The 25334-nt window shown below is 53.5% G+C and overlaps 6 protein-coding genes across 6 annotated transcripts; 3 read left to right on the top strand and 3 right to left on the bottom strand.

The window, feature by feature from the left end:
* Positions 1–40: 40 nt before the first annotated feature.
* Positions 41–1605, top strand: QC764_0112690 (uncharacterized protein; the record flags this gene model as incomplete). The annotated part of the gene is made up of 2 exons (XM_062941184.1): positions 41–724; positions 845–1605. Exons 1-2 carry the CDS (start codon positions 163–165, stop codon positions 1603–1605), a joined length of 1323 nt encoding a protein of 440 aa, XP_062796089.1. The 5' UTR covers positions 41–162.
* An 819-nt stretch (positions 1606–2424) lies between these two features.
* Positions 2425–3953, top strand: QC764_0112680 (uncharacterized protein; the record flags this gene model as incomplete). The annotated part of the gene is made up of 2 exons (XM_062941183.1): positions 2425–2582; positions 3203–3953. The coding sequence occupies 2 exons, from the start codon at positions 2425–2427 to the stop codon at positions 3951–3953; spliced, it is 909 nt and encodes a 302-aa protein (XP_062796088.1).
* A 333-nt stretch (positions 3954–4286) lies between these two features.
* QC764_702090 (uncharacterized protein) lies at positions 4287–8839 on the bottom strand. Its single transcript, XM_062949871.1, has 3 exons — positions 8444–8839; positions 6557–8357; positions 4287–6485 (listed from the first exon to the last, which is right to left on the bottom strand). Exons 2-3 carry the CDS (start codon positions 7096–7098, stop codon positions 5330–5332), a joined length of 1698 nt encoding a protein of 565 aa, XP_062796087.1. The 5' UTR covers positions 7099–8357; positions 8444–8839; the 3' UTR covers positions 4287–5329.
* Positions 8840–15168: 6329 nt separating this feature from the next.
* On the bottom strand, positions 15169–17073 carry RBG1 (GTP-binding protein rbg1; the record flags this gene model as incomplete). Its single annotated transcript, XM_062949872.1, has 4 exons — positions 15169–16006; positions 16072–16883; positions 16967–16987; positions 17053–17073. 4 exons carry the CDS (start codon positions 17071–17073, stop codon positions 15757–15759), a joined length of 1104 nt encoding a protein of 367 aa, XP_062796086.1. The 3' UTR covers positions 15169–15756.
* A 776-nt stretch (positions 17074–17849) lies between these two features.
* Positions 17850–23668, bottom strand: QC764_702110 (uncharacterized protein; the record flags this gene model as incomplete). The annotated part of the gene is made up of 3 exons (XM_062949873.1): positions 18773–23668; positions 18486–18712; positions 17850–18434 (listed from the first exon to the last, which is right to left on the bottom strand). Exons 1-3 carry the CDS (start codon positions 22833–22835, stop codon positions 17850–17852), a joined length of 4875 nt encoding a protein of 1624 aa, XP_062796085.1. The 5' UTR covers positions 22836–23668.
* Positions 23669–23958: 290 nt separating this feature from the next.
* Positions 23959–25210, top strand: QC764_702120 (uncharacterized protein; the record flags this gene model as incomplete). Its single annotated transcript, XM_062949874.1, has 2 exons — positions 23959–24513; positions 24581–25210. The coding sequence occupies exons 1-2, from the start codon at positions 24361–24363 to the stop codon at positions 25208–25210; spliced, it is 783 nt and encodes a 260-aa protein (XP_062796084.1). The 5' UTR covers positions 23959–24360.
* Positions 25211–25334: the final 124 nt, after the last annotated feature.

Raw genomic sequence — 25334 nt, 5'->3', positions numbered from 1 at the left:
ACTTGAGCTCCGATAAGCGATTGATCTGCCCACGGCCCTCCACAGCTTCAAGTCAACGACACCCACGCACCATCACCAGTCCGACTTGGAACTTGAACAAGAGCTTCTGCTAGCCACCAGTCACCGAGTCGGCGAGATGCCTGTAAGCAACCATACTTCGACATGACGACCGCAGCTGCCCAGGCTCCCAGCCGCGTCCAAACACCCAACCCACCACCACCGGGGCCGGTAACGCCTCGACCCAAGCCATCGCGCACGTCGAGTCTACAGTCAGAATCGGGGCCAACCTCCAAAACAGCTTCAGCTGATGCGTCTCAGACGCCTGCCCAGTTAGGAGGAGCGGCAGCTCGACGAAGCGCCCGCCCGGCATTTCCCACCACCGACCCCCTCTCAGACAAAGCCACCGCTCTCCTGATCCGCCGCATCCTCTGCCCTCAGCATATCGAAAAGGCCAAGAGTGCGCCAGCACCGATCGAGGAGCTCTTACCGCCGCTGACCAGTCGCAACGATGTGGATCTGCAGCTCTACGCCCTCATCGCCATCATCCTGAGGGAGTACATCCAGAACTGGTACAATAAGATCACGCCCGATGAGACATTCGTTGCCGAGATTGTTCAAATCATCGCACACATCACAAGAGCCCTCGAGCAGCGGCTGCGGAAAGTGGACCTGGAGAGCCTTTTATTCGACGAGATTCCAGATCTGCTCGATAAGCACATCACTGGTTGGTCTTTTTGTTCCCCGAGTCTGGAGCGAGCTGTCGGAGGCTGGAACATGAAAGAAGAAGGAGCCACAGGCGATCTCGTGTCCAATTTTGGGTAGTGCTAACGTTGGAGACATCTAGCCTACCGCATAGCCCATGATCCCATCACGCAGGCCCCCATCAGGACAAATGCTCGCGAGATCTACCACTCGCTATATCCACTCCCCGCGCTGACACCCGTCCCCCGCCCAGAGGACCCTGAAAGCGTTGCCCAACAGGCTGAGAATGAAGTAGCGTATCGTCAACTGCTAGTTCACGCCGTCCTGGCCATCCTGCTCCCCACCGAAGACCTCGAGAATGGGTGCCTGACAGCTCTGGTTGGCCAAATATTTTCAGAGCTAATCATCGGGAACTCGGTCGCCAACAAACTATCGGAGCCGTGGATGATATTGGAGATGATCATTATTGCGACACGAACGTTGGGCAAGAGAAAAGCAATCGAGGACGAGAATCCTTCGGGGCGGCCGGGCAAGGGCTCCTCGGCTGGTCGCCGCGGCCTCTCTTCGGTGCAGGGCTTGTTTTGGATGGTGGTGCACTGGTGCTTCCTCGCGACCTCATTCATCAGATTGGCCTTCACGGTCCTCATGACTACCCGTTCTCTGCCGCCTCGAAGCTCTCACAGCACGGCCCAGCGCAAGAATGTGGTTCAACACGAGGTCGGACCGGATTCTGGACCACTCAAAATGCCCGTGTTGGCCTTCAGATGCTGGTCGGCAATATCGAATCTGATCGAGATGGATGTGCGGATGCCATGGCTTTGCGGCGCATTATCGATGGTGCAGTGGGTTACCATGACGGGACCAGGACGAATCGCGGCCGTAGATGGCAAGCTTGACAGGTAGGTGGCTTCATGTTTACTTAGCATTTCTGATATATCCCCACCCCCTTTTTGCTGCTTCGCCGTCACACTGCATGAGCAGAAAGTCACTGGACTTGGAGAAGTGCCGAGTCCGGCACGAATCATGATGCTTCCTGGCGAGTTGCAAGTGCAACATGTTTAGGTCTCGAGGGGTCTTGAGGAGTGTCACTTGGGCCGTTGCCTGTGATGTCGTCGGATGTCACTGGACGCATTGTGCAGCTGTGCTCCAGCCAATGCCCAGCTGGAGCAAGGCTTCGGGGTAAAAGTTGGTGCTGCAGTGGAACGCACGCTTCCCACATGTCCTGCGGCCGAATCGGCGACCCGCATATGGCGCAGTTCTGTCGTTTTTGTTCCTCTTGGGGCCTGCATCTGGTGCCCCCAACCCATTGGACCAATCGCAGCGCCGCACCGCCTTGGCTGCGTCCGATTGCTCGAGCAGGGCTTTTGTCAGGCTTTTGACCATCCATCAATGAGTCTCCTCTACGCGCCCGGGCTGGAGCAACGGGACAGGGATCGGGCCACCCTCTTCCAAGCCATCAATCATGTCGACTGGACACTTCTCTATCGCACCTCACTTCCACGCCGAGGACGCCGAGCACGCCGACTTGCTTCGCTCACCGCTGGCTTCCTTTGCGCTTCGCACCGCCCCACAGCGTGCCGTCTCCGTCGACGTTGTTGCTCGACGACAGGTAGAGATCGTCGCGATGAGGCTTGACCCTTCCCGGATGGTGTCTCGGCTGTCAAACCGAATGACAGATCATATCCCCTCTTAGGTTGTCTTACAACCCGAGCTAGGGGAAACATGAAGGGGGCGCGTGTGCAAAGGAACCCTGGAAGAGCAAAAGACAGCTTAGCCATGGGGTGCTTCAAGCGCAATCATCAATGGTCCCCCTCTCCTCTCCTCCGACCCAAGTCCGATGGTCCATTGGCATCCATGCTCAGGACCCCCGTCAGCGAAGTGTGTCTCCCCACCTTGTGCCTCACCCCGGTCGTTTCTCCCCGCACATTCAGCAAGAAGCTTTGGCCGCCTTTAGTCTCCCAACTGCAGCAGCCTGCTGGGCCGCATCAACCGGGGTTGAGATGGTGGTGGTGGTGGTGATGGTGGTGGTTGTGAGCTAGCTGGCTGGGTTCATTGCTGAGTATCGAGACTGCCGCGGTTTCCCAAGTCGAAAATCCCTTTGGCTTCCCTCTGGACGTTTTACCGGGTTACGTTGGGGCCGTTTTGTGATCATCTGAACTTTTGACACACAGACACACACCACACAGAGTTGTGTGTGTTCCGGCCTGTCCTTTTTCTCTCCGAGTTGGTGCTTGAATGTCACCTTCCACAGCACTGGCTGATCAAGTTTGGGGGGGGGACCAGTGTCCAGTCCCTGCTACACACCATGACCACCACCCATCCTACCACACCTTTTACCTACATCCTTCTATCTGCTTCTTATTGTTCCCCCACGCAAAAGAAAATGGAAATGAAACACCACACGGGCGGGCTGTCTCACATTATGGGATCATATCATTTGACCCCCAATTTCTGATTTATTTCCTGTTGTGGTATATTTTTCTGACAGTCTGATTTACAGGTTGCTATCGCACGGTATACACCAGTACATCCTCAACCAAGACACTGGACCATTGGCGCTCCCCCCACTTTTGCGCAACGTGCGCGGGGCGCTCTTTCCTGGTAATGCGCCAGGGAAGGGGACGTTGGTTGCTCCAGAAGGGGAGGAGGGGTTGAGAGTGTTGAAGAGGAGGTGCGCTAGGGGGTTATGGGGGCTGTTGGGGGGGAATGTCGCCAAAATCTACTTTGGGCTTTCACCGTTCAGCGGTGGTGCTGCTGCTAAGAAAACTACACTGCAAAAGGAAAAGGGAGATGCGTCCTCTGACGTGAGCTCACCTTCGTCAGGGGAGGACGGCAGCGGGAAAAAGAAAGCAGCGAGGTTTGATGATGATCTTGTTAGTAGTAGTAGTAGTAGTACACAGGCTAGGGAAGGAACGGACCGCGGTCACGGTCACGGCCAACACCAACGACACCACCGCAAAAAGGCTAACAAGGATGATGCTAGCCGTCGGGGGCGCCGGAGGACAACAAAAAGTAAGGCTGCAACACCAACGACGGTGTCTGCTGATGAAGAAGAAGCGACGATGACACCAGAAGAAGAGGAGATTTTCTCTGAAATCGAGAGAGGGATCCTGGACGTCTTTTCTGACGCCTACTGCAACAAGCATTTGGTTTACGGCCTTGTCGAGCTGGTACTGGTGAGGTTGATGCCCGAGATTGGGGAGAGGGGGGTGCTGGAGCTGTGGGCGGAAAGGGGGGTTGATTGTACTTAGGTTAGTGAATGTTTTGGTAGTAAAGTAGTTGAATGTATTCACGAATCATTCATTATCAATGATTACTAAAATTTCGAGCTGCAAAGAAAAATGGTATAATATATTCAGGTTTGACACAGGAAGTTGGGGGGGGGGGTTAGAACTAGCCGTTCCACTGGGCAAAAAAGAGAAACACACAGCTTCAGCTGTCAGACACAACACAACACACACAACCACCGCAAAGAAAATCCAGAATCAACATCCATAAAGAGCGTATAACAGTCAAACTGTCTCCATATTCCAGAGGACAGTGTGGCAGTGTGGTGCGTGAAAAATAAACCAAAAAGAAAAGGGTTGATTCTCGAAATTTCCTCTGAATGGGCGTAGTCCTATGCTGCCTCTTTTCCCCCTTTCTGCTTCCCCTCTCAACATGCCTCCTGATTGTGTGATTCTGTCTGTTTCTCTCTTCCCAATATTGTGCATTCCATTCCCTAATGAAATCACCCAAGGTATAAAAAAATAAAATAAAAATAAAAAAAAATAGAAATCCATCCAGTATGTCAAGAATCACCCCAATCTTGAGCCCATCTCAACCGTCCAATATCCTCCTCCAACCCGCCCTTTCCTCCCCGATTATGAAGCAAAAACAAAAACAAAAACAATAAACACACTTTCATTTCCATCCACTCATTCCATCGCCAACCCCCAGTAGGCCCTTGCGGACCATGTCCATCAACCTTTTGTATTCTTTTCGAAAACTTTCGGTGCTTGAAAATATGCGACTGTTCGTCCATTTGTTCGTTCGATGCGTATTCGGTCGGTCGATCCCTCCCCCTCTCCCTCTGCCCGTGTGTGTGTGTGTGAGAAAGAGAGAGAGGAAAAAAGTTCAAAAACAAATCCGAAGAGAAACCATGCTGATAGTAATTGTACAGAGTCAAATGAAATAGGGGTAGTCGGAAGCCAATCAACTAGAACAAAACCGAACGAGAAAAGACCAGATGGAAATGACAACAAGAAAAAGATGCGAGAGTCGGTTTTGGTGACCCTCGCTTTTCGCGTGAGCGTATAGTCTTCCGGTGACGGTGACAGTATAGTGGTATTCAGCAACGCCAAAAAGGGGTATATAAAGTGTCGATGTATCGAAGAAAAAGGTGGGTATGTGGTATGTGAGTGTGTGGTTTTCCGAAGTGTTGTTCGTTTGTGTTTTTTGCCGCCCTTTCCAAAAATTCCGTCAGGAGGAAAGCATCCTCCTATGAGATCCCAACTCCTATCCCCTGGTGACTTCAAAAGCAATGCTGCCTGCCGACGCCACTTCCTCCTCCGCCAGACACCTTAAATGGCACCAACAAAACACCATGGAATGCTGAAAGAAATGAAGAAGAGCGAATGGGTATGTATCAGGCGATAGTTGTCGGTTCCAGCTTGATAGAGGTCGTGTTCGTCATCTCACTGTCGCCTTCGGGTATACGCGAGAGTCCTCCCATGCCATGGGCCTTTGCTATCTGCATTTGATGAATACGTAGCTTTTCGGTAAGCTTGAGCAGAGTCATGTACTCGGAATGGTCAGCAAATCCACCAGAGTTGGTGATAAAAGACAGAAGAGTATCCGCCGCTCTTCTTGCATCCTCTTGAGTGGGTGAGCTGGGAGACGAGGGATTCGCCGTAACTGGAGTCGTTGAAGATCTCCCACCAAGACTCTGGTTGCTGGTGCTGTGACGGAGCTGAGGTGAAATCGCCTGATCGATACTGAAATGCCCACCCGCCGGGTTGGCGGATGGCGGCTCTAGTGCCGAAGATGGTGCGGTAGATGAGACATGATACTTTGGCGTCAGGGGCTCCGTGCTCTGAGACTGGTTCATGTATTCCAGGTCCAGCGTTGGAAATGTCTGGCTTCGCGGGCGTTGGAAACCTCCACCTGGTGCTCCGGGAGGCGGAAATCCGCCAGTATTGGGATCCGGCGAGAAACCAAACGAAGCTGCAGGACTGAGAGCGCTCCCAGAAAAGGAAGAGTTGGCATGGTCGGTGTAAGCACTGTTTAGCGATGCATTGCTCTGCGTATTTGTGTGCTTATAGGCATTGTCGGTCGTAAAGTCCATGAAACTGTTCATGCTTTCCTTTTCTTCGTCGCTCTTGTTTGCGGACAAGGGTGATGGTGACAGGTGGCCGGCTGGAGACGCTGGAGAAATGGCGCTTGATGGCTGGGAAGCACTCAACGCTGGCGAGTTGCGTCTACTGTCCAAAATGTTGGTTTCTGACGCCCGGCGCATCAGTCTCCCGGGGCCCATGCCATGCTTGAGCATGAACTTTTCCAGCCAAGCCGAGCTGTTGTGCTCCGTAAAGGAGTCACCACCACCGACCATAGAAAACGACTGGGCCTTCTCCTTGACCTCTTCGGTAGTCAGAGTTTTGCCTTCCTTTCGAGCATTACGAAGGAAGGCCGTCAGCGCCTTTTCAATGTCTGCTCCCTTTCCTTTGCCACGCTTGATAGGTGAACTGCTCCGATCCTCCGAGTTCAGGTATTTGTCCTTGTGTCTCAGGACCTTGGAGACGGTACTGTGAGCAGTGTTAGAGGAAATCATGCACGGGAACATCGCATCACAATGAGGGGGTCCATTAATTCCTACCTCCTCTCCACGCCAAAGCGCTGGCCGATGTCAGTCTGCTTCGCGTTGGGGTGGTCCTTGGCATACTGGCACATGGCGCGGCGGTCATCGTCCGTCAAGGTCTTTCTCGGTTGGGAGGTGGTGGTCTGAATCGCTGGAAGCTTCGTCGTCTTGAGCGGTGTAGTGATGGGAGGTATGGCGATCGGAGGCGCCGAGTGAGGGCTGTAGTTGTTTGGGTTCGTCAACATACTCGGCCAGGTAGGCGTCGGTTGATGATGAGGCATCATGAGCATTGGTAGCTGTGTGTGAGAGGCATGCTGTTGGTGCATGGAATGAGGAGGCGGTGGTGGTGGCATCCTGTTCAAATTTTCCGACGGTAGCCCGTGAGTGATGGGCGGGATGGACGAGTAGCCATAGTTCCCTCCATAGTCGGGCATGGTGGTTTGATGATGGTGGTGATACGAATTCATGTCGACCCAACTGTCGTTGCCATATGTGTTGTTATCGTGTGCTAAGTGACTTTCCTGGTCCATGCCCGTCGAGGCGATGATCTGGTTGTGCATTCTGACAGAACAGGCTTCGTCCAACAGAGATGAAACCAGACGGGGGCGCAGGTCAAGTCAAGGCAAGCAGAAAGCACTGGCTCAGTGGGAGCGAATCACTCAGTTGATGGCAACAGGGTGGTGACTAGCTGGTGTGGGGATCAGTCCGCCCAGGAAAGGATGCGCAAGACAGACACTCTCAGGAGAAGTACATGCATGATACGGGGGGCCGAGGACAGCAATTGGTTCCTGAGGGGGCGTGCAGCGGCCTGGCCTGGGGAAGGTCGCAAGAGGCTTGGTGTGGAGGCCGGAAGTGCAGTGGTGTTGCACTTTCACGAAGTCTTAGTTGGGTAGCTCCTGCAGAGGCGTTGGGAGGGTGGTCGTTCGGCAGGTCTCTTGGTCAAGCAGAGCGCGGGTCGAGGTGGATGCAGACCCGGGACTTGGACGGGGACAGCACGGGATGGAGTGCAGGGCGAAAAGGGGGCGGAAAGAAGCTTGTATGGTGAGTTAGTTAACTCGTAGCCGCCGTTGACGATGTTTTTTCCCTCTTCCCTCTCTCTCTCACGCTCTATCCGCAGATCTCGGCGTACAGAGCAGTCGTCGGACAGAACTGCTGGCGGGATATGAACGGGTGGTGTGCCCTACCGGTCCGACAGAGGTCCCCAAAGCGTGCAGAGGTCAGGCCGAGCCGGTGTCGAGGACATACGGGTAGAGCAAGCGGAAGAAGGGTGACTGGCGTGCAGCAGCAAACAAGAGAGATCTACCAGTCGCAAGTCGACAGTCGGCTGCAGAGCTGGCGCCGCAAATGCAGTTCAACCTGTGGGACTGGGACAAGATAAGTTCAGGACGCGCAAAAGACAAGGCAAGCGGCCGAGGGGACCACGCTTGGGCGGCATATGTAGGTACTTGTACTATGTACGCGAAGGAACCGTCTCTTGTATCTCCCGGCAGGGGTCCAGGGCGAGCTTGGTTCGGATTGGGGGAGCACGGGAGGGGGTCGACGGGGGAGAACGGCGCTCGCTGGAGCAGCCAGGGTGGTCCGTCGTGAGTGTCATTCAGCAAAGAGACATATGGTGTTAATCATTGCTCTACTAGCTAGTGTAGCAACTTTAGCTAGCGGATAGTGAGCGGCTCGCGAGGGAGATGCCGACGAATTCCAAGTCGTTGATGGGCCATGGAGCTGCTGAGACCAAGCCCGAGTGAGCACAGTGGGAGGAGAAGGAGGGATCATGCCCACTGTTAGCGTCGTCAGATGGGACCAGAGAGCGAAAAGGACCTCACTGATGAGCAAGGCAAGGTCAGTGAGAGGATGAGAGGTACCTTGCCAGGCCAGGCCGGGTTGTTGAGGAAAATGCACGGTACGTACCGCGCACCATGGGAAGACATGGGGACATGGGCCCTTGTCCCCGTGGACCAGGGGGCCAGGGGGGGGGCAGCGAGGTGAGCGAGAAAAAGAGAGAGAGGCCGCGGGCAACTGATGAGGGAAAAAGATGGAGGGAAAAAAGCAACAGCTGTGGACATAGGAAAAACAAGGAGAGAGGAAGAAGAGGGGAGGCTTGGCTGGCGCCGTTAGCACGCTCAGGCTGTCTCTGGCGAAACGCGGTGGCTGCTGTTGAAGTCCTGCTTGTTTCTTTTCGCCGATGATGAATTTACCTGGTAGTTGCAAGGCAGTTTGCTGGAATAGCCATGTGTTGAGTTGTTCCTGCCTGCTGGGTCAGGGCAGGTCAGTTCCGCCTTCCTGGTGGAGGTATATCAGGGCCTGTCCGGCCTGGAAAGAACGAAACTTGTCAATGACCCGTGGCAGGTGCCCGCATGGCTGGCGAAGATGGCAATTGCAATGCTGCCTTCCTTCCTCGCCCATTCAATATTTCCCTATCCAATATTCAATCCAGGGTATCCGATGCACAGACCCCATTGAAATGCCGGAATGCATTTCAGGCATTGCACAACCTCACCTGCTGCTTGGGCTTCCAGGTTGACAGTCAGCCAGGTAACACTCCAACCTCGGCCAGCTGCAGACGGAGGCGTTTCCAGGTTCCTGCACCTCTCTCGATCCATCTCGTTATTCGTTATTCGCTGTTATCTCGTTTCGACAGACCATGGGCAATTGGTCAACAAATAGTACCGAGCCAAGTGCGAATCATCAGCTGCCTTCCCGTGTCTGCAACGAGACATCATCTCGAGAGAGCTTCAGAGCTTCAAGGGGACGGGGCAAGGGTCCCGCCTCCACAAGGTGCGGTCGCTTAACTGGCCCGCTGTGCCCGCTGTGCCTGTCAGGCCCTGTCAGAATGGAACCGGCTTAGTGCACCTACTGCTCTCGCCAGCATCCATCAAGGTACCACAGGAGAGGTCTCACAGAGTCGAACAGACAGTCTCACAGGGCCCTTCTGGCAGCACCACAGCAGCTTGCCAAATGCGATCGACCGCCAGAAAGAGACGTTCCATGCTCGATACTCGATCATTCTAGTGGGTGTCGGCCCGCAAACCGCACCACCGCGAGACACAGCCTCAGAGACATCGTGCCGCTGGTCTGCTGGTCTGCCCAAGGACGACAATGCGATTGTCATTTGTCAATTCTTCCTAGCGCAGCCATCATCTGGGATCGGCTCGATCATGGCTTGAGAGCTGCTCGCTACCTCATCTGGGATTGAGATGGACACGACTCTCCCCGCTCGTCGCCAGGACCCCCAGCCAGCGCGCCGTGACACAGCACTACAGGTGTCAGGGGGTGCTTCCGGAAGCAAAGACGTCGACCTTCCGATGTTTCTGCTGGGGAGCTCACGCTTCATCGACGCTCCATATCGATGGGGCTCATGAAATTGTCCACAAGTCTTGAGAGAAGATGTGCGCTCTTTTTTTTTCCCGTCAGAGCGCGAGACATTCACGATAGAGCTCGTGGCCCATGAAAGGAACACCGGGCAGTATCCTCCGGTCTGGTGTGTGTGTGAAGCACCACCACACTCCAAGAAAATGCAACATAGGGTCAGTTAGACAATAGCAGCATAACGCCTTCGACGCCTCAAGTTCTCTCATCCGATAATCACAGAATCTCGGGATCGGCTACATTGCCAAAAGCAAATAGAGGGGGCCAAACGAAAAGTAAGCTCGGCTCCAGATACAGCCCTTGAATTGGCCTCGAATTGCCAATGTCACGCCAGATGAGATATCGAGCATCCGTACACTCTAAGAAACCCGAACGGCGACGAGCCGCGCCAAGCTCCACAAAAGACCTCAAAAGACACAAAAGCTTTCTTTTCCTGGTTGTGGTTGCGGTCGGAGACTGGAGTTGCAATCATCGTTATCTTCCAAGCGATCTGGGTTACAGTGCCCTCTTCACCAGCTCGCCCGTTCTCACAGACAAAAGACACGGGGTCTGGGGCAACGTCGGCCACCTGCGGCCACCACTCGACCTCTCGGGACCTCTTTTGTCCAACGGCGATGAAGAGAGGCAGGTCAGGATTATCATTGGGTGTATTTTCCGGCTCGATGGGGGTTGCACGCCGCCGCCATTGGGCAGAAAATCATCCCCACGGTGAGGTCCAAGCGTGAGGCCGGCCTGGCTTCCCACTGGTCAACAAGTCGTCAATCCTCAACAGTCCCATTGACAGATGGCTGGCCAAGAAGACATGGGAGGGAAGCATTTTTTTCAAGTGGGAAACTGCTTTGGGCCTAGCGTGACTCTGGACCTCACAATCAAGCTGGGTAAGAAGAGGAAAAGGCACCATGTTGCCGTCTCAATGTGGCGGCGCGGACGGAGGAGGAGCGTGAGACACTATCAAGACCTCCGACGGTTATCATCCTGAGGAACAACACCTTCGTCTGTGCCAAGAGAAGCGCTCTCTGATCTTGGCGCAGGGGTTGCGGTTTGGCTCTGCTCACATGATGAGGTCGTCGACGTACATGAGCCGATGGGTAACAGATCTTTTATTTGCTGGGTGCTCTCCCGGATGGCTTCTCGGGGACCAATTGACCAAAAAACTCTCACAAGACTCCATCGTCGGCTTCAAGTGAAGGACGACAGGTCAACCACTGGGCATTGACGGTGCCATGCTTGGCGATCAACGGCACTACGGAGGCCCGCAAGCTGCCGCTCTGTGATCCACAGCTTAAGCCAAAAGAGAGATCTTGGTCCACTGTGGACGGACACCAAGTGGGCTCCTGTGGAGGGGTTGTGGTTTGTTTTGACGGAGAGCAAAATGAGGGGTGAAGATGGATCGCGGCATGTTCGGACCTGGAGAAGAGAGATCAAACAATGCACCTTGAACCCCCACCAACACGCTCAGCCCACTGAGAGCAATGAGCACATTCTCGCATCTGATCGTGGACGGTGGGCAAAAGATGCTCCCGTATTTGGCAGCCCCTGTTCCCTTTCGGGCCTCCTGCGAACACCACCTGAAGCAGCGTTTCCCAGCATGTGGGTTGCATTGTGCGAGGGGCAACACGATCATGGTATCAAGGCCGGCAAGAAGGAACGTCTGTGCAACCCACGTTGCCATGCTTTCTGACACGCTTGGGCCTAGGAACCGGCGATGCCTCAGTCCTGTCGAGGAAACACCAGCAGCAGAGACTCTAACAGCCCCGCATAGCAACATGGAGCCGTGCCTTGTTATCTACCTTATTACCGCGGTGATACCCACGTGCTCACCCATCTACCGCATCCTCTCTCTGGTAGGAATGGTGTGTATACAATGAGCAAATGGACCAAGGGTGGTCGGCGGCAAGAGCAGTTTCGTGAGAGGGTCACCAAGGGGTTACCCATAGTGGGTTTTTGCGGATCCAGCGGCGTAGTGTTAACAACAGCTATCAGACACCACCAACCACCAAGAAATCTGGATATGTCAGCACACACACACACAAGCAAGCAAGTGTCAAAACGGTCGTTCAAAACAAAAAAGGAAGAACCCGGGCTTCGGAAGAAGACGTCGGACCCTCCCACTCGCAGATCACCCGGCTCTGCTAACCAAGTTCTTTCATCATGCACGAAAGCTCGCTTTTCTTGTCAAGGTCCCGTGGTCTGTTGATGATGCTTGCTGAACCTTGAAGACACTAAAAACCCCAGACTATTCCCGGACAAGGAACCTGTGGTCAGCCCTTCCTTCCTCGCTTGTTGGTTTTTTGGGAGGAGCCGTAAGGCGATGGGGAAAGTCCACGAGCAAGGAAGAAGCATTACCGTATTTTCGTCTGAACTTGTGAGGCCTTGGCCGCATGCTGTATACCACCCTTTTCCTTACTACCTCGATGCAGGTCAGCCGAGAGACGGAAGTAGGGGGTTTCGTGCGTATTGCTTTTTGATGACGATGCGTGTGTACAGTATGGTTGCTACTCTGCCACCACGCTTTTCCGTACGGCTGCAGATGCGTATTTATAAGACGGGTATGCTAACAACAAGGGGGGAATGATAACACTGGAATTGATATTGGTAAACCAAGTTGCCACTTCTGCAACAGGTGTTCGGGATGCTATCTTTGGGCAAAGGGAGTGGGTTAGCGTCATGCATAGAAGGGGGGGTCTATATGTATGTTTTCGTACACTGTACAGATGTTGCAATGAGGTGCTATATCGTTTGCTCCGAAGGCAGATCCAGGGATGGGTTTATTACGGGTATGATTTTGTTTCTTTTCTTTTTTTCTCTTCTGGCATTTTCGGTGCTGATGGTGGTGCGGCTGCTGCTGCCAAATTGATGCAAGGGGAGGGCGTAAGCAGGTGTGTTGATTTGTGTTGGTTTTGGGGGGAGGGAGCTAACCAAGTCTAGAACAGACCAACGGGTTATAACATGAGATGCTACACAAAATACCAGAGATGGAGGGGGGGAAGTTGGGGTTTGGGGGTGGTTAGCTGGATTAGGTGATCCGAACCCGAGGATTACTTTTGTAGACGAGAGAAGGCTTGAAACAGACGAGAGGGGGTGGTGGTACAATGCTTTTGGTTCTTGGGTGAGGTGATTGATACCGACCCCTATTTCTATTCTCTTTATGTACGACATATTTTTGGCATCACTTGTGCGGTTATTAAAGGGCGAAGAAAAGCGGTTTTGGAGAGGGCAAGTATCAAAGTTCTGTTACCAACGGACCGACTGGCGTGGCGAGTTGGGCAGGACAGAAGAGCAGAGCGGGCGGGATGTACGGCGCGGGCACAGCAGCTTTTGAGAGAGGCCGAGAGAGAGAGAGAGAGAGAGAGAGAGAGCAAACACGAAACAACGGAACTGAATTCCGATTGTGTTGGTTAGGCCCGGATGGGGTTGGATAAGTGGACGGATAGACGGACGGACGGACGCAACGTGCCAGTGCATATACAGGTAAGTAAGGTATGCTCTGACGCAAAGTGATATTGTGCGGTGGTAGGAGTGATGGAATATAAGGTGGGTGAGGCTCAAGTATGTAAAGGCGGGTTTGGGAGCTTCGTGAATGTTAGGGAGGCTTGTGTTGAGCTGGAAACTGACTTGACCGGTCACTGTCGCTCGCAACCATGGGAGACAAGCCAAGGGAAGATTAAAAGGTCATACATGTCGAAAATGCCGAAGACCAGGTGCCTACAAAAAGCTTGTATCTAAAACCAACTCAAACCAGACCAAACCGGACTACAGTAGGTACTTGAACAGGTATTGGCAGCATCTATCTTCACGGCATGATACGATAACAAATATCATCCCAAACCAGAGCAAAATATCGTTCTTGGGCTTCGTTATAATCAGTGGTCATTCTCCGTGTTGCTCCTCCTTTCGTTCATCCTCATCTCAGATTAAAAAGGCAACTGCTCCAGAAACACTTATCATCTCAAATGCCTAAAGAAGTTGCACAACCAAGTTGTAACTCGACGCCATCGACAGTGATGCAGACCCTACCAGCCACACATTCAAGAAAGAGAGCAGATGGAAAAGAGCATAACGCCCACCGCAATGTTCCGGATAGAACAGGCATGAGTCAAATTTAGGTACACAGGCAAGCTCCAGTTCATTCCCGCGTCCCCTTGTCCTGTTTATCCTCCCTCACATCAACGACACTAGAGTCAGACGTCGAAGCAAACAAATGCCCCGTCCTACTATGAGAAGGGATGTGATATGTCATCCCACGAGAAAAAGGCTTCTTGTTATATCTCCCCGGTGCCATGGTATTCTTCGAAGTTCAAATAACGGGGTAGCAAGCTACAAAAAAAAGAACAAAACTCCAACACTTCATGCCCCCGTTGATTTCAAGCTTACCTACTCTCTCACAAAGAACACACAATCTTATAATGCCCGAGATATACATGCTTGAACCCTCTCCGAGTTTATCATCACGACTTTCGGAGCCCTCACTAGTCAAGACGCGCATAGCAGCCCAAACTGAGAAACAACTTCACGACCCAAAAACGAAGTTATTCCAGTTTTGAAAATAGAAGCGATAGAGAGACATGTCTAGTTTTAAGTCCCATACAAGATGCCAACTTTAAACCAGGACTCGCACTACTCTTCTTATTACCCACCGCCCCTTGGAACCCCCAACCGCCCGTGACTCTTTAACACCACACATGTAGCTCAACCATAGGTAACTCGCCGTAGCAATCTCAGTAGAGCAAGGGAGAGAAATTCATGTACAAAATATCAAGACAAAAAACCACCCGCCCCTTCCCCACGACGCCCCCTCCCGGCCGAGATGTTACTCAACACTAAGGTAGATGCTCCATCAGGCCCCATTTAAACCCCCATGTCTTCCAGCCCTCTCACCACTACCCATCCACCCACTTGACCAAAAACCCCCTACCAGTTTGAACCGAAGTCAGAAGAGGATCCTTGCGTGTTCGGTAGTAGTTTTGACTAGATATACTTGTATATCTCACTTACCTAGCTTTTTACGGAGCTTAGCTATTAAACTGAGATTTTCTCTCGAATATGTACGGTGCATAAATGCGAGATTTAGAGGGTCCCGAACCCGTACCGGGGTGAGTGAATGAATGAATTCCAAACAATCCTCGTTCTGACTTCTTTCAGATAGGTATGTGGCTAAAAAGGTATACAAATCCCCCGGGGGATTACGCACAAAGATTCTGGTGGGTGCCCGAGTTTGAACTAAATCGATAAAATGGACAAGGAGATTCAAACCGTTGAACAGCCCTTGAGTGTAAGACACTGACCGAAACAAGGTCTTCGGTTGTCAATTTTTGTTGTTCATGTGCTTCTTGGTGATGACTGATTTCAGCTGTCAAGTTGATATGCTTCTGAAGCAAGCAAGGTAGGTATCATCAACGTTTCATATACACACAAAAAGTACATGATATATAACATCCTCCAGCTCATATCCCCACTTCTAGCTCCACAAGGTCATTCTCGTTTTTCCCAATTCCATATCTTTTGCCGGTACAGCTAAATACCTTCTGTACCCCCAAAACGCCGCTAAAAAGTCCCATGTCCCCCCTCCCTTACCTCATTCACAACCATTTCTCCCCCCTCCACGTGCCTGGGTTGGGTTTGTTTGCTCTCTCTCTCTCTCTCTCTCTCTCTGTAAGGGATACAAGCCAGCCGCAGACGCAAACTGAACATAGCAGCTGTCATCTCTCCCTTGTGGCATTGTCGCTTCTTCATCCCTCCCTGCCGAGTTCTAGAACCCCCCATCATACCCCAACTCCCGCGGCGTCCCATGAGCCCGTTCGTTCTGCCAAAAAACAGAGCCGGCTCGAAGCTGATAGCGCTTGCGAAGGGCTACTTTACCGCTTGATAATAGTAACAATATCCTCATCCGCCAACTCGTGCGACAACCCCACCCTTTGCGGCTGGTGCTTCACCGACTTGCCGTACACAATCGCCACCTTGAACTGCTCCAAGATGCTCTTGTGGATCGTGTTGCAGAAATCCTCCACGGTGCACTTGTTGGACCGGAGCACAACCGGCGCGTCGTAGTCGGGCATGCGGCCCTTGGGCTTTGTGTAGACGCGGACGAGCTTGAGTTTTTCCCAGCTGTTGCGGAGTTAGGTTAGCCACCCAGTTACACAAAAATTGAGTTCGACGAGGGGAAAACATACGCAGCCTCCATCAGCTCATCAATATTCCACCCGTGCTCCGAGCTGATGGGCACAGAGTTGGGAATCCGGTACAGCAGGTCCAACTCCTCAATGCTGATGCTGTCGATCTTGTTGAGCACGTAAATGACAGGAATATAACTTCTGCTCTTCGCCTCGAGAATATCGATCAAGTCGTCGATGGTGGCATCGCAGCGGATAGCAATATCAGCCGAGCTGATCTTGTACTCGCTCATCACAGCCCTGATCTCATCGTTATCGATATGCGTCAACGGCACCGTGCTCGTGATATTCAGTCCACCCTTATCCTTCTTCTTGAACGTGATATTCGGTGGCTCCTTGTTGATCCTGATCCCAAACCCTTCCAACTCCGCCTCAATCACCCTCTTGTCCGTCAACGGCTTGTTCACATCCAGCACAATGAAGATCAAGTTGCACGTCTTCGCCACAGCAATAACCTGGCGACCTCTACCACGACCGTCCTTGGCACCCTCGATGATACCAGGCAAATCAATCATCTGCAGCGGCGCACCATTGTACACCACCTGACCCGGGACCGAGGTCAAGGTCGTGAACTCGTAGGCGGCCGCTTCCGAGTGCTGGCCGGTGAGATGGGACATGAGGGTTGATTTGCCGACCGAGGGGAAGCCGATGAAGCCGATGGAGGCGACACCGGTGCGGGCGACGTCGAAGCCGGCGCCGCCACCGCCGCCGCCGCCCGAGGGGGTGAGGAGCTCGCGTTTGAGTTTGGCGAGCTTGGCTTTGAGCTGACCGAGATGGTATGAGGTGGCCTTGTTCTTTTGGGTGCGAGCCATCTAGACAGGGGAGAAAATCATTCATGTAAGTCGTCGTGTTCGTGGGTCGTAATCTATTGGGATGTTAGATGGGATAGACATACTTCGAGCTCGACCTCCTTGATCTGTTTGCGCGCGTCTTGGTTAGCTTGCCATGTATCCTGTGCTCTGGAGGGGGAGGTTGCCGCACCTTTTCCACTGTGGTCGACATGATTGCGATGTTGTCTTCCTGGCGCGGAAGGACGGTATCTCTATGTGTCGATGTCCGGATTCGTTCTCTGATGACGGGCGTTTGTAGCCTCGCTCGTTACTCTGCGGTCCTTCTCCAGAAGGTATTCCCAAGGTCGATGTCGTGGGGAATTTTGATGGTGGGGCAAAATTCAACAAGAGGGCCTGCCTGCCGCCCTTGGCACCGTCTCAATCGCCACCTCCAGGCCTGTGCTTCAAGCTTGCGGGGCCATCTGATGTTACTGTATGCCATTTGCTCAATAGAACTCAACAACTTCACTTCCCATCGTCATTATTCCTTTCCCATATTTGTTTTAGTTTCATAGTTATAAGATTTCATATATATACAGCACGACCCCAATGTCCTCCTCATAATATAACATAGCACCGAATTGCATCGCCCTGGCAAACGTGCCCTATAAACCACAACTGCCTCTCTTTCCCATGTAAAATCACCGCCCAAAAACCCAGACCGACGACTCCATATACGTATATCTTGATGGCCGCCGCCTCCACATAACAACCATTCCATGAACATGATGATGAACATTGTACTCCCGACATGAGGCAAAGCTTGCTGCCAAATCAAGGGTATCTCCCGAAACTTCGTTGTTTAGTTGGTAAGGTGGGTGAAAAGATATGAGATCCAAGGCAAGCCATCCAATTCAACACGCATCAACTCTGAGCAAATCAACCTCCTCTCCCAAAAAGAAGCAATCGAGTGTACTGATATCCTGCTGTGTTGGATACGGTGACCATCTATACTGTGTCACCATTGACCAGCCCGTGGATGCCGTTGACCAGTGGGCGGGCCTGTGCTGGCCCCGATTCTGAGGATGGCGAAATTGGCTGGTTGGCAGCTCCATTGGGGGCTGTCGCCATGGCCATTGTTGGTGACATGGCACCATCGATTGATTGAGCCATCAAGGGGGACGACGTGCTCGTGGGTGACGAGTGTACGCCGTTGGGAAGGAGGGGCGACTCTGCATTCTCCACAGACCCGTCTCCGCCGTTGTCCTTGAAGAACTGGTTATATGCTGGGTCATCCCGGGCTATGGCCGTAAGGCCGTGCCGAGGAATCCGCCGGCAACGGAAAGGAACTGGAGAAGTGCTTGCCTCCCTCAAGATCGGTTTGTCCTCGTGGAGGAGCTCGCCATTCATGTAATGCTTGCTTGTGGGCGCAAACCCTCCCAAGATGTGTGCTTGAGGGTCACTTCTCCACTTTTGATGAACCACCCAATTGACGGGCTCAGCGTCCGGGTCTGGTAGTTCCAGATATGCCATCGAGAGTTTCACATTGCGAAGATGGTAGATGGTCGGGATGATGAACATGAAATCAGATGCCTGGTCCACGTTAGTATTTTTTGCACAAGATTGACACCGTGACGAGCTTACCTTGACGAAGAACATATCCATGGCCGAAAACTTCTCCCAAGCCTCATTCCGGAGCCGCTCTAGAGTGAGGTAACCCATCTGCTCAGGGTCGTGCCCTTCGTAGTAATCGGGGAGCTGCCTGCCGAGCTCATAGAGACTGGGTGTAGTCAGCGCATAACGGTCCGACTCCAGGCGCCAGATGATGCGCTTCGCGGTTTGCGAGACAGGGATCCGTGTCCATGCAGTATCTGTGTGCACTCGTTAGCAAATCTGCAATTGTCATGTCACATGTCGAGCCAAGCACTTACATCGCGAGAGCTCCAAATCCTTCTCTCCCAGAAGAAGGGCCACTTGGGTGTTGAGAAGCCATTGTTCTCTGCCGTCTAAAGTGCCGTTGGCCTCGGGGCGGATGCAATCGTAGCGAACACCCTGCATGGTGCTGAATTTCTCGGCAACCTCTGGCAACTTGGGGTTGACGGCGCTTTCGAGCCAGCGCAAAAGTGGAGGGAGTTTGGCCAGACGAGCACGTTCTTGCTCAGCACGCAACCGCCGCTGTTCGGCCTCTCTGGCTGCACGCTCGGCACGCCTGCGCTCCTCTTCACGAAGCACGCGCTCCTTGCGTTCATGCTCCTTGCGCTCCTCTTCCTCACGCTGCCGTCGGGCTTCTTCAGCAGCTTCACGCTCAACCTGCTCCCTCCGCAACCGCTCGTCCTCCTCCCGCTTCCTCCGCTCCTCTTCCTCTTTGCGTCTTCTCTCCTCTTCGGCCTTCTTCTCTTCTTCTCGTCGCTTGCGCTCTTCCTCTTCATGCCGACGTCGCTCCTCCTGTTCTCGTTGCTTACGTTCCTCTTCCTCGCGTTTTCTGCGTTCCTCGTCTTCTCTTCGTTGCTTTTCTTCGGCTTCTTTTCGTCGTTGCTCTTCCTGGGCTCGTTGTTGGGCTTCTGTCTCGGCACGACGCTTGGCCTCCTCTGCAAGGCGAGATCGTTCCTTTTCCCGTTCTCTTTCCTTCTCCTTCTCCTTTTCTTCTTCCTCTTTCCGCCTCTTATCTTCCTCCTTCCTTCTGGCTTCACGGGCTGCAATTTCAGCTTCGCCTAGTTTCTTCTTCTTCTCCTCCTCCTCCCTCCTCCGCTGTTGAGAAGGTTCCTTTGCGGGCGCATCAGCATCCGGCATCTCCACGTCTGGATCTTCGGACTTGACATGTATACTGTTATCGGAAGAGTTGGATTTCCCAGATTCTCTCCTAGCGTGTTCCTCCACCTTTTTGGGTTTGGGGGTGGGTTTTCTGTCGTCGTCATCCCGCGTCTTGGAGCTCATACGAGAGCCCGCCACAGATCCTGATGCAGATACCGTTTCGCGTGGCGCAGGCGCCTTCAAAAGCCTATCGTCAGAGGGGCTTGGCTTGGGCCGTTTCTCCTTGCCTTCTGGAACATCCAAGCGTCTTCTCTTAGTAGGCGCTTCACCGGCGTCCTTCTCCATAATGCTAGGATGCGGCGGGGTGGCACTTGATCTGTACCGCTTACCAGTACTCTCACCTGAGACAGAGAGCCGATCACGAGACTCGTCCCTCTTAAGAGCCTTTGTCCGATCATGGTATTTCTCCGTCTTCGCCAACTTCTCAGGCTCATCCCTAGGACTAGACGGAATATTCATCGACGACGCACTAGAAGTTATGCTCTGCCGACGTTGTTGTTGTTGTTGTTGTTGTTGTTGTTGTTGCTGCTGCTGCTGCTGCTGCTTGTCCTTGTGGTACTCCTTAGCGGTCATCAACTTCCGTCTTGGCTTAACAGCTTCACCCTCTGACGCAGAAACAGCCATATCAGACTCCACACGCTTGACTTTCGGAGCTCTTCCTGCAGGGGAGGCTTCGCGATCTGATATGGCGATGGTGGGTATCCGGTCATCCTTCTTGGGTCTGCCGGGACCACGTTTAGGCGAAGTCTGGTCGTCGGGGTGGGCGGGAAAAGAACCTGATCGAGGTTTTTCTCGTGGGCTGGCAGCAAGCTTGGACGTAGTGGATTTCTTGGGCTCCCGTGTAGGGCTGGAGGCTTTTCGCTTGTGGGACGACCGCGCAGCCGTTTCGTCTTTGACTTCAGTCCTATTTCGCCGAGCCTCCCTCTCCTGCTCTCGTCTGTTTGGGGATCGAGTCTTGGAGCCATCCTTGTGCGACTTTTTGTACTCATCATAGGCGTTCTTCAGAATGTGTTCCTCATCTCCCCAGTTCGGACCCTTCCTTCGCCGAGCAATCTCATAGTATGTCTCCCCTTTGTACCGTTTCGTGGGATCAAAGTCATTTTGGGCGAGCAGGAGTCGAATCACATTAAGGTTCTCTTGCCCAATCGCCGCCAGCATTGGTGTGGCATACTCGCTATTTTCCGCAGATGGAATGGGTGGAGGGTCGGGATTCGCTTTGCCGAGAGCCAGCAACAGCTGCATAACCATTTCATGACCACCGCGTGCCGCCGCAACCATGGACTCTGGATCGTCGAAAGCCTCCCGAACCTGGAGGATGCGCGTAACCGTTTCCTCGTCACCACGGGCGGCTGCCAATCGGAGAGTCTTGTCGTCCATCGGCATGTAAAGTAAGTGATTGCTGGTCTTGTTCGCCCTGACGGTACCTGCTCTTCGCCCTCCGATGGCGTGGATGGAGCTGGAGGCACCAGGCGATCGTCGGGGACTTTCATTCCCATGTGACGACAAGGTATCGGGATGGTCCAAATGATGATCCTCCGAGGTGAGTCGACGATCACCCATATTTTTCTTTGCTTCCTGTAAAGCCTTTCTGATCTCATCGGCATGTTCTGAATCTTCGTTGATCCTAGCGATAGGCTCCTCTCCATAAGCGTTAGCCTTTCGGGGATTGACGCCTGCCGCAAGCAGAATGTTGACGACTTCGAGATGTCCGTTTTCGACCGCATCGAGAAGTGGGGTGTCCTTTTCGTTGTTGAAACATTCCAGATTGCAGCCGGCATCTACCAAAAGTTTCACAATGTCGTCGTACCCATTCAGTGCTGCAATTTGAAGTGGCGTGTTCCCAGCATAATCGGCAACATTGATATCTTCGGGTCGGGCAGCGAGACGGGCCTTTGCATTCTCATACTCACCCTTGGCACAGGCCCTGGCCAGGTGGGTTTGACCGTGGGCGTCGAGGTGCTTTTTGTGGGGGGCCATCTTGGCGGGAGAGATGGTCGATTCCGCCGTCGCTGGGGTGGTTAGACTGCGCAGCTTGGAGCTGCGAGGGTGCGGGCTGCCGCTCACAGACGACTCGTCAGAGTGATAGTCGGTCGACTGGAGCGGCGCGGGAACCCGCTTTTTCTTTTGGCCGAGGCCGTTGGACGATGAGGCGGGAAGATGGGTTGAGATGCTACGGCGGTGAGAAGCTCGGGAGTGCGGTGATGGAGATCGAGTGCGAGTCGAGGTGTGGACCTCGTGATGGCTTGTTTTGGCCGAGGGAAGGTGTGGTTTGCGAGACGCGTCAAGGCCAGAGCCTGAAATTCGTTGTCGACGAACCTTGCGGCTTTCTCTTTCGTCGTCAGACTCGGGCTTGGGGGCCTTTCTCTTGTGAGGCACCAGCTTATCGGCAGCAGATTTTGGCAGCTTTTCTCTTGATGAAATTTTGGGAGAATCCACAGGTGCAGTTTCTGAATCCGACTTGGAGTGCGCATTCGAAGACCGACGACGACGCTGCTGAGGTGGAGACGCAGGCGCGGAGCTCAAACCGCTGGACCCGTCTTTCAATTTGGCCCTATCACCGGGATGCTTCTTCTTCCTGCCGGCCAGCGCGGCGGCGCTATCACTGGGTCCGCTGGGACCATTGCGGACAGCGGATGCCGACCTGCTTGGCTTTTCGGCACGGTCGGCCTTGTCGCCCCGGTCTTTTCTGTCTGCTCTGTCTGCCCGGTCTGCTCTGTTGCTGTTGCTGTTGCTCTCACCTTCTCGGTCATGTTTCAGGGTGGAGGGCTTGCGATTGAGCGAGGGTGCGGCTGGGAGTGGAGCCTCTTCCCCATCGCTCTTGTCCTCGTGTTTGATGATCTTGCGTACCTTGGACGGTGAGTGTTGGCCATCTTTGCCAGGCAGGACAATGGTTTCGGCATCAGAGTTCCCATCGCCGGCATCGTCATCGTGCAAGTGAGAGTGGGAATAAGTATGTGAGGTGTGTTGGTGTTGGGAGTGTGATTGCGAGCCGGCCGCACTCGGCCTACTGCTGCTGCTGTGGTGGTCCCTGTTGTCCTTGACGGACAGCTCGGGTTTGGCGATCTGGGACAACTTGGTCACGGCGGAGGACCTGGGTTGGTCGGCGTCGGTTCCTGTTGCCAGGCGCTTGGGAGAAGCAGCAGGCTTCGTGGAGGCGGGCTCGACAGCATTCTGCGCATCCATGTCATTTAATTCGAGAAACAAGAGCCGCTGTGCACCATCCTGGTCGCTGGGTGGCCCGGGAATTCGATCGAGAGGACAGCAGGAACGCGTGGTGATTGAATCAGGATGTCGACAATGATGCGACAGAATAGAGTAGTGTTCTTCGCAAAGAAAGTGCAGACTGCAGCGCAGAGCAAGGTGACCGAACACTGAGCCAGTGGCAGCTGGAGGTGAGTGTAGAGGCGGGTCAAAAAGTGACACACGAGAGAGAAACGAATCAAACGACCACCACGGCTCGCGGGATTGGATAAGGTTCCAAGATTAGGCTAGGGGGTTTTATGGGATGGAGATGGGCGCGCCGGTGGGAAGTTGCGCGCGGGTTGGCGATGGGTGAAAGCGCGAGCGTGAGCGTGAGCGTGAGCGTGTGTTTGGTGAAAGGAGACGGTCCTCACCAAGGAACGGGAAACAATGGATGGATGGATGGATGGATGGCAGGATGGCAGGATGGCAGCAGCACCAGGCCAGCAGCAGAATGGAGCGTACCTAGTAAAGCACCCACTGGCACCTCAGCCAAGAGCGAACCACTCAGCACTCAGCAAGGCCCAGCACCTGGAATAGGCGGGAAGTTGGAGATTCCCAGATCAAAGTCTGATCGCCACCGTGCTGATTGGCCCTGTTGTGTCCTACCACCGTCGTCTGCTTAATCCCTGGAGACAATGCTTTTTCCGACGCGTTCGACCAGGGTGCCGTGGGTGCCAGTTGGGTGTGTTCCAAGCCTTCAACAGGGCAGCCTGGACTGAGCTCAATTGTCGAGAAGGCCGCAATCTCCCCCATTTTTTTATGTGGGTTGTTTTGTCACGACTGTTTCTGAAAATAACAAGAAATATCAAGGTACACCGCTATCCTGTCAAGCCTGGGCCATCCATTTGAGTGTTTAAATGTTGATCTGTTGCCTCTTCCAGGTAGCGGCCGTATCACCGTCTGTTGCCTGATGACTCCCCTCCTTTTCAGTGCAGATACCGTGTACCTACAAGAATCAAAAGGGCCTCGAAAAAGCTCGCCGCCTCCCCGGGCTTTTTTGCCCTGCATTAGTTGGACCTTTGGGGTTAGCGCCAAGGCCCGTAGATTCAACATTGGGCGGCCTTGTGCATGTAGGTCATTCTGGACCTTTTTGTGCAGCGACGGCACCACTCGTGAACTGGCCCCCCGTCATGTTTCACAGACGCCGTTCCCGAACGCTGTGCAGTCCCTTCGTGCTTCACTGTTTCCCCTCTTTTTCTCTTTGTTGACCCCTGCCGCCTGGTTCGGAATTTGTCACCCTTCAACAAAACTCACCCCAAAGCAGGGCCCCTCAATTTAGCTTTGGGAGGCCGCTCTACATAATCTTTCTGTCAGACTTTTTCCTTTTTTCCTAACCACTCAAGCCTACCACTCACCGCTGCTGAGCTGCTTCGCCTCTTCGGCTGGCCCGTTTGGCCATCCTCGCATAAGACAGACCTCTCGGACAAGCGGGGAAAGGGCAAGGCTCTCAGACAGGCTAACCACCATGGACGACAACGACACCTCTTCTGCTTCTTCTTCTCGACCCCTCGACCTGCCACACACCCTCGAGGACAAGAAGATCAAAGCCCTTCCACCCGCCTGCTACTACATCTCAGATTTCATCACCGAAGAAGAGGAAAAGGCGATATTGGACAAGGTAATAATGTGCCCAGTTTGATTCGGGCCCCCCACCTCGTTGCCTCTAATCGCGAACATACAAAAAGGTCAACGCAGCTCCGAAAGCGAGATGGCGACAACTCACTCATAGGCGCCTCCAAACATGGCCATCCGATCTCGTCAAAAACACCCTTCTCGATGCCCGGCCACTCCCCGACTGGCTCGAACAACCCGTCGTCGCACGTCTCCTCTCGATCCCACTATCTGACAGCCAACCCGAGAACATGTTTCATGACAGCCCTCACCAACGACCAAACCATGTCTTGATCAACGAATACCCCCCAAACACCGGCATCATGCCACACAAGGACGGCGGCGCCTACCACCCCGTCGTTTGCACCGTGAGTCTCGGTTCTACCCTCTGCTTGAACCTGTACAAGAGCAAGGAAGACGGCGCTTTGGACCTGGAGCCTGTCTGGCGCATCCTCCAAGAGCCCCGGAGTCTCTTGATCACAACCGCGGATCTCTACACAGAGTATCTCCATGGCATCGAGCCTATCGCAACCGATGTAGAGTTGTCGGGGAAGACGATTGTGAACTGGGACCTCTTGCGTTCTCCGGAGCTATACAAAGACGGCCTGAACCAGCGGCGGACACGTATCAGCCTGACGTATCGGGATGTGCTCAAAGTCTCCAAACTGGGAAATAAGCTGGGACTGATGTTTAAGCGTCCCTGAGAAAACACCGGCCAGGTACTGAATTTCCGGACTCGGCCGAGGCAGATGGGCCACTTTGATGCTGAACAAAATTGACGGGAACCAAGGCCGAATTCTTGGGTCGAAAAAGCTCCTCACGTGTTGT

Source organism: Podospora pseudoanserina (assembly GCF_035222485.1).
Source record: "Podospora pseudoanserina strain CBS 124.78 chromosome 7 map unlocalized CBS124.78p_7.2, whole genome shotgun sequence".
NCBI classification, from domain to species: Eukaryota; Fungi; Ascomycota; class Sordariomycetes; order Sordariales; family Podosporaceae; genus Podospora; species Podospora pseudoanserina.
Note: the sequence above shows the minus strand (reverse complement) of the source record. Positions and strands in the feature narration are given on the sequence as shown.

Coding starts and splice junctions, on each gene's coding strand:
- QC764_702090 (XM_062949871.1), bottom strand. CDS start 7,098: ATGCACAACCAGATCATCGCCTCGACGGGCATGGACCAGGAAAGTCAC. Junction 6,486..6,556: donor CGCTTTGGCGTGGAGAGGAG/GTAGGAATTAAT, acceptor CACTGCTCACAG/TACCGTCTCCAAGGTCCTGA.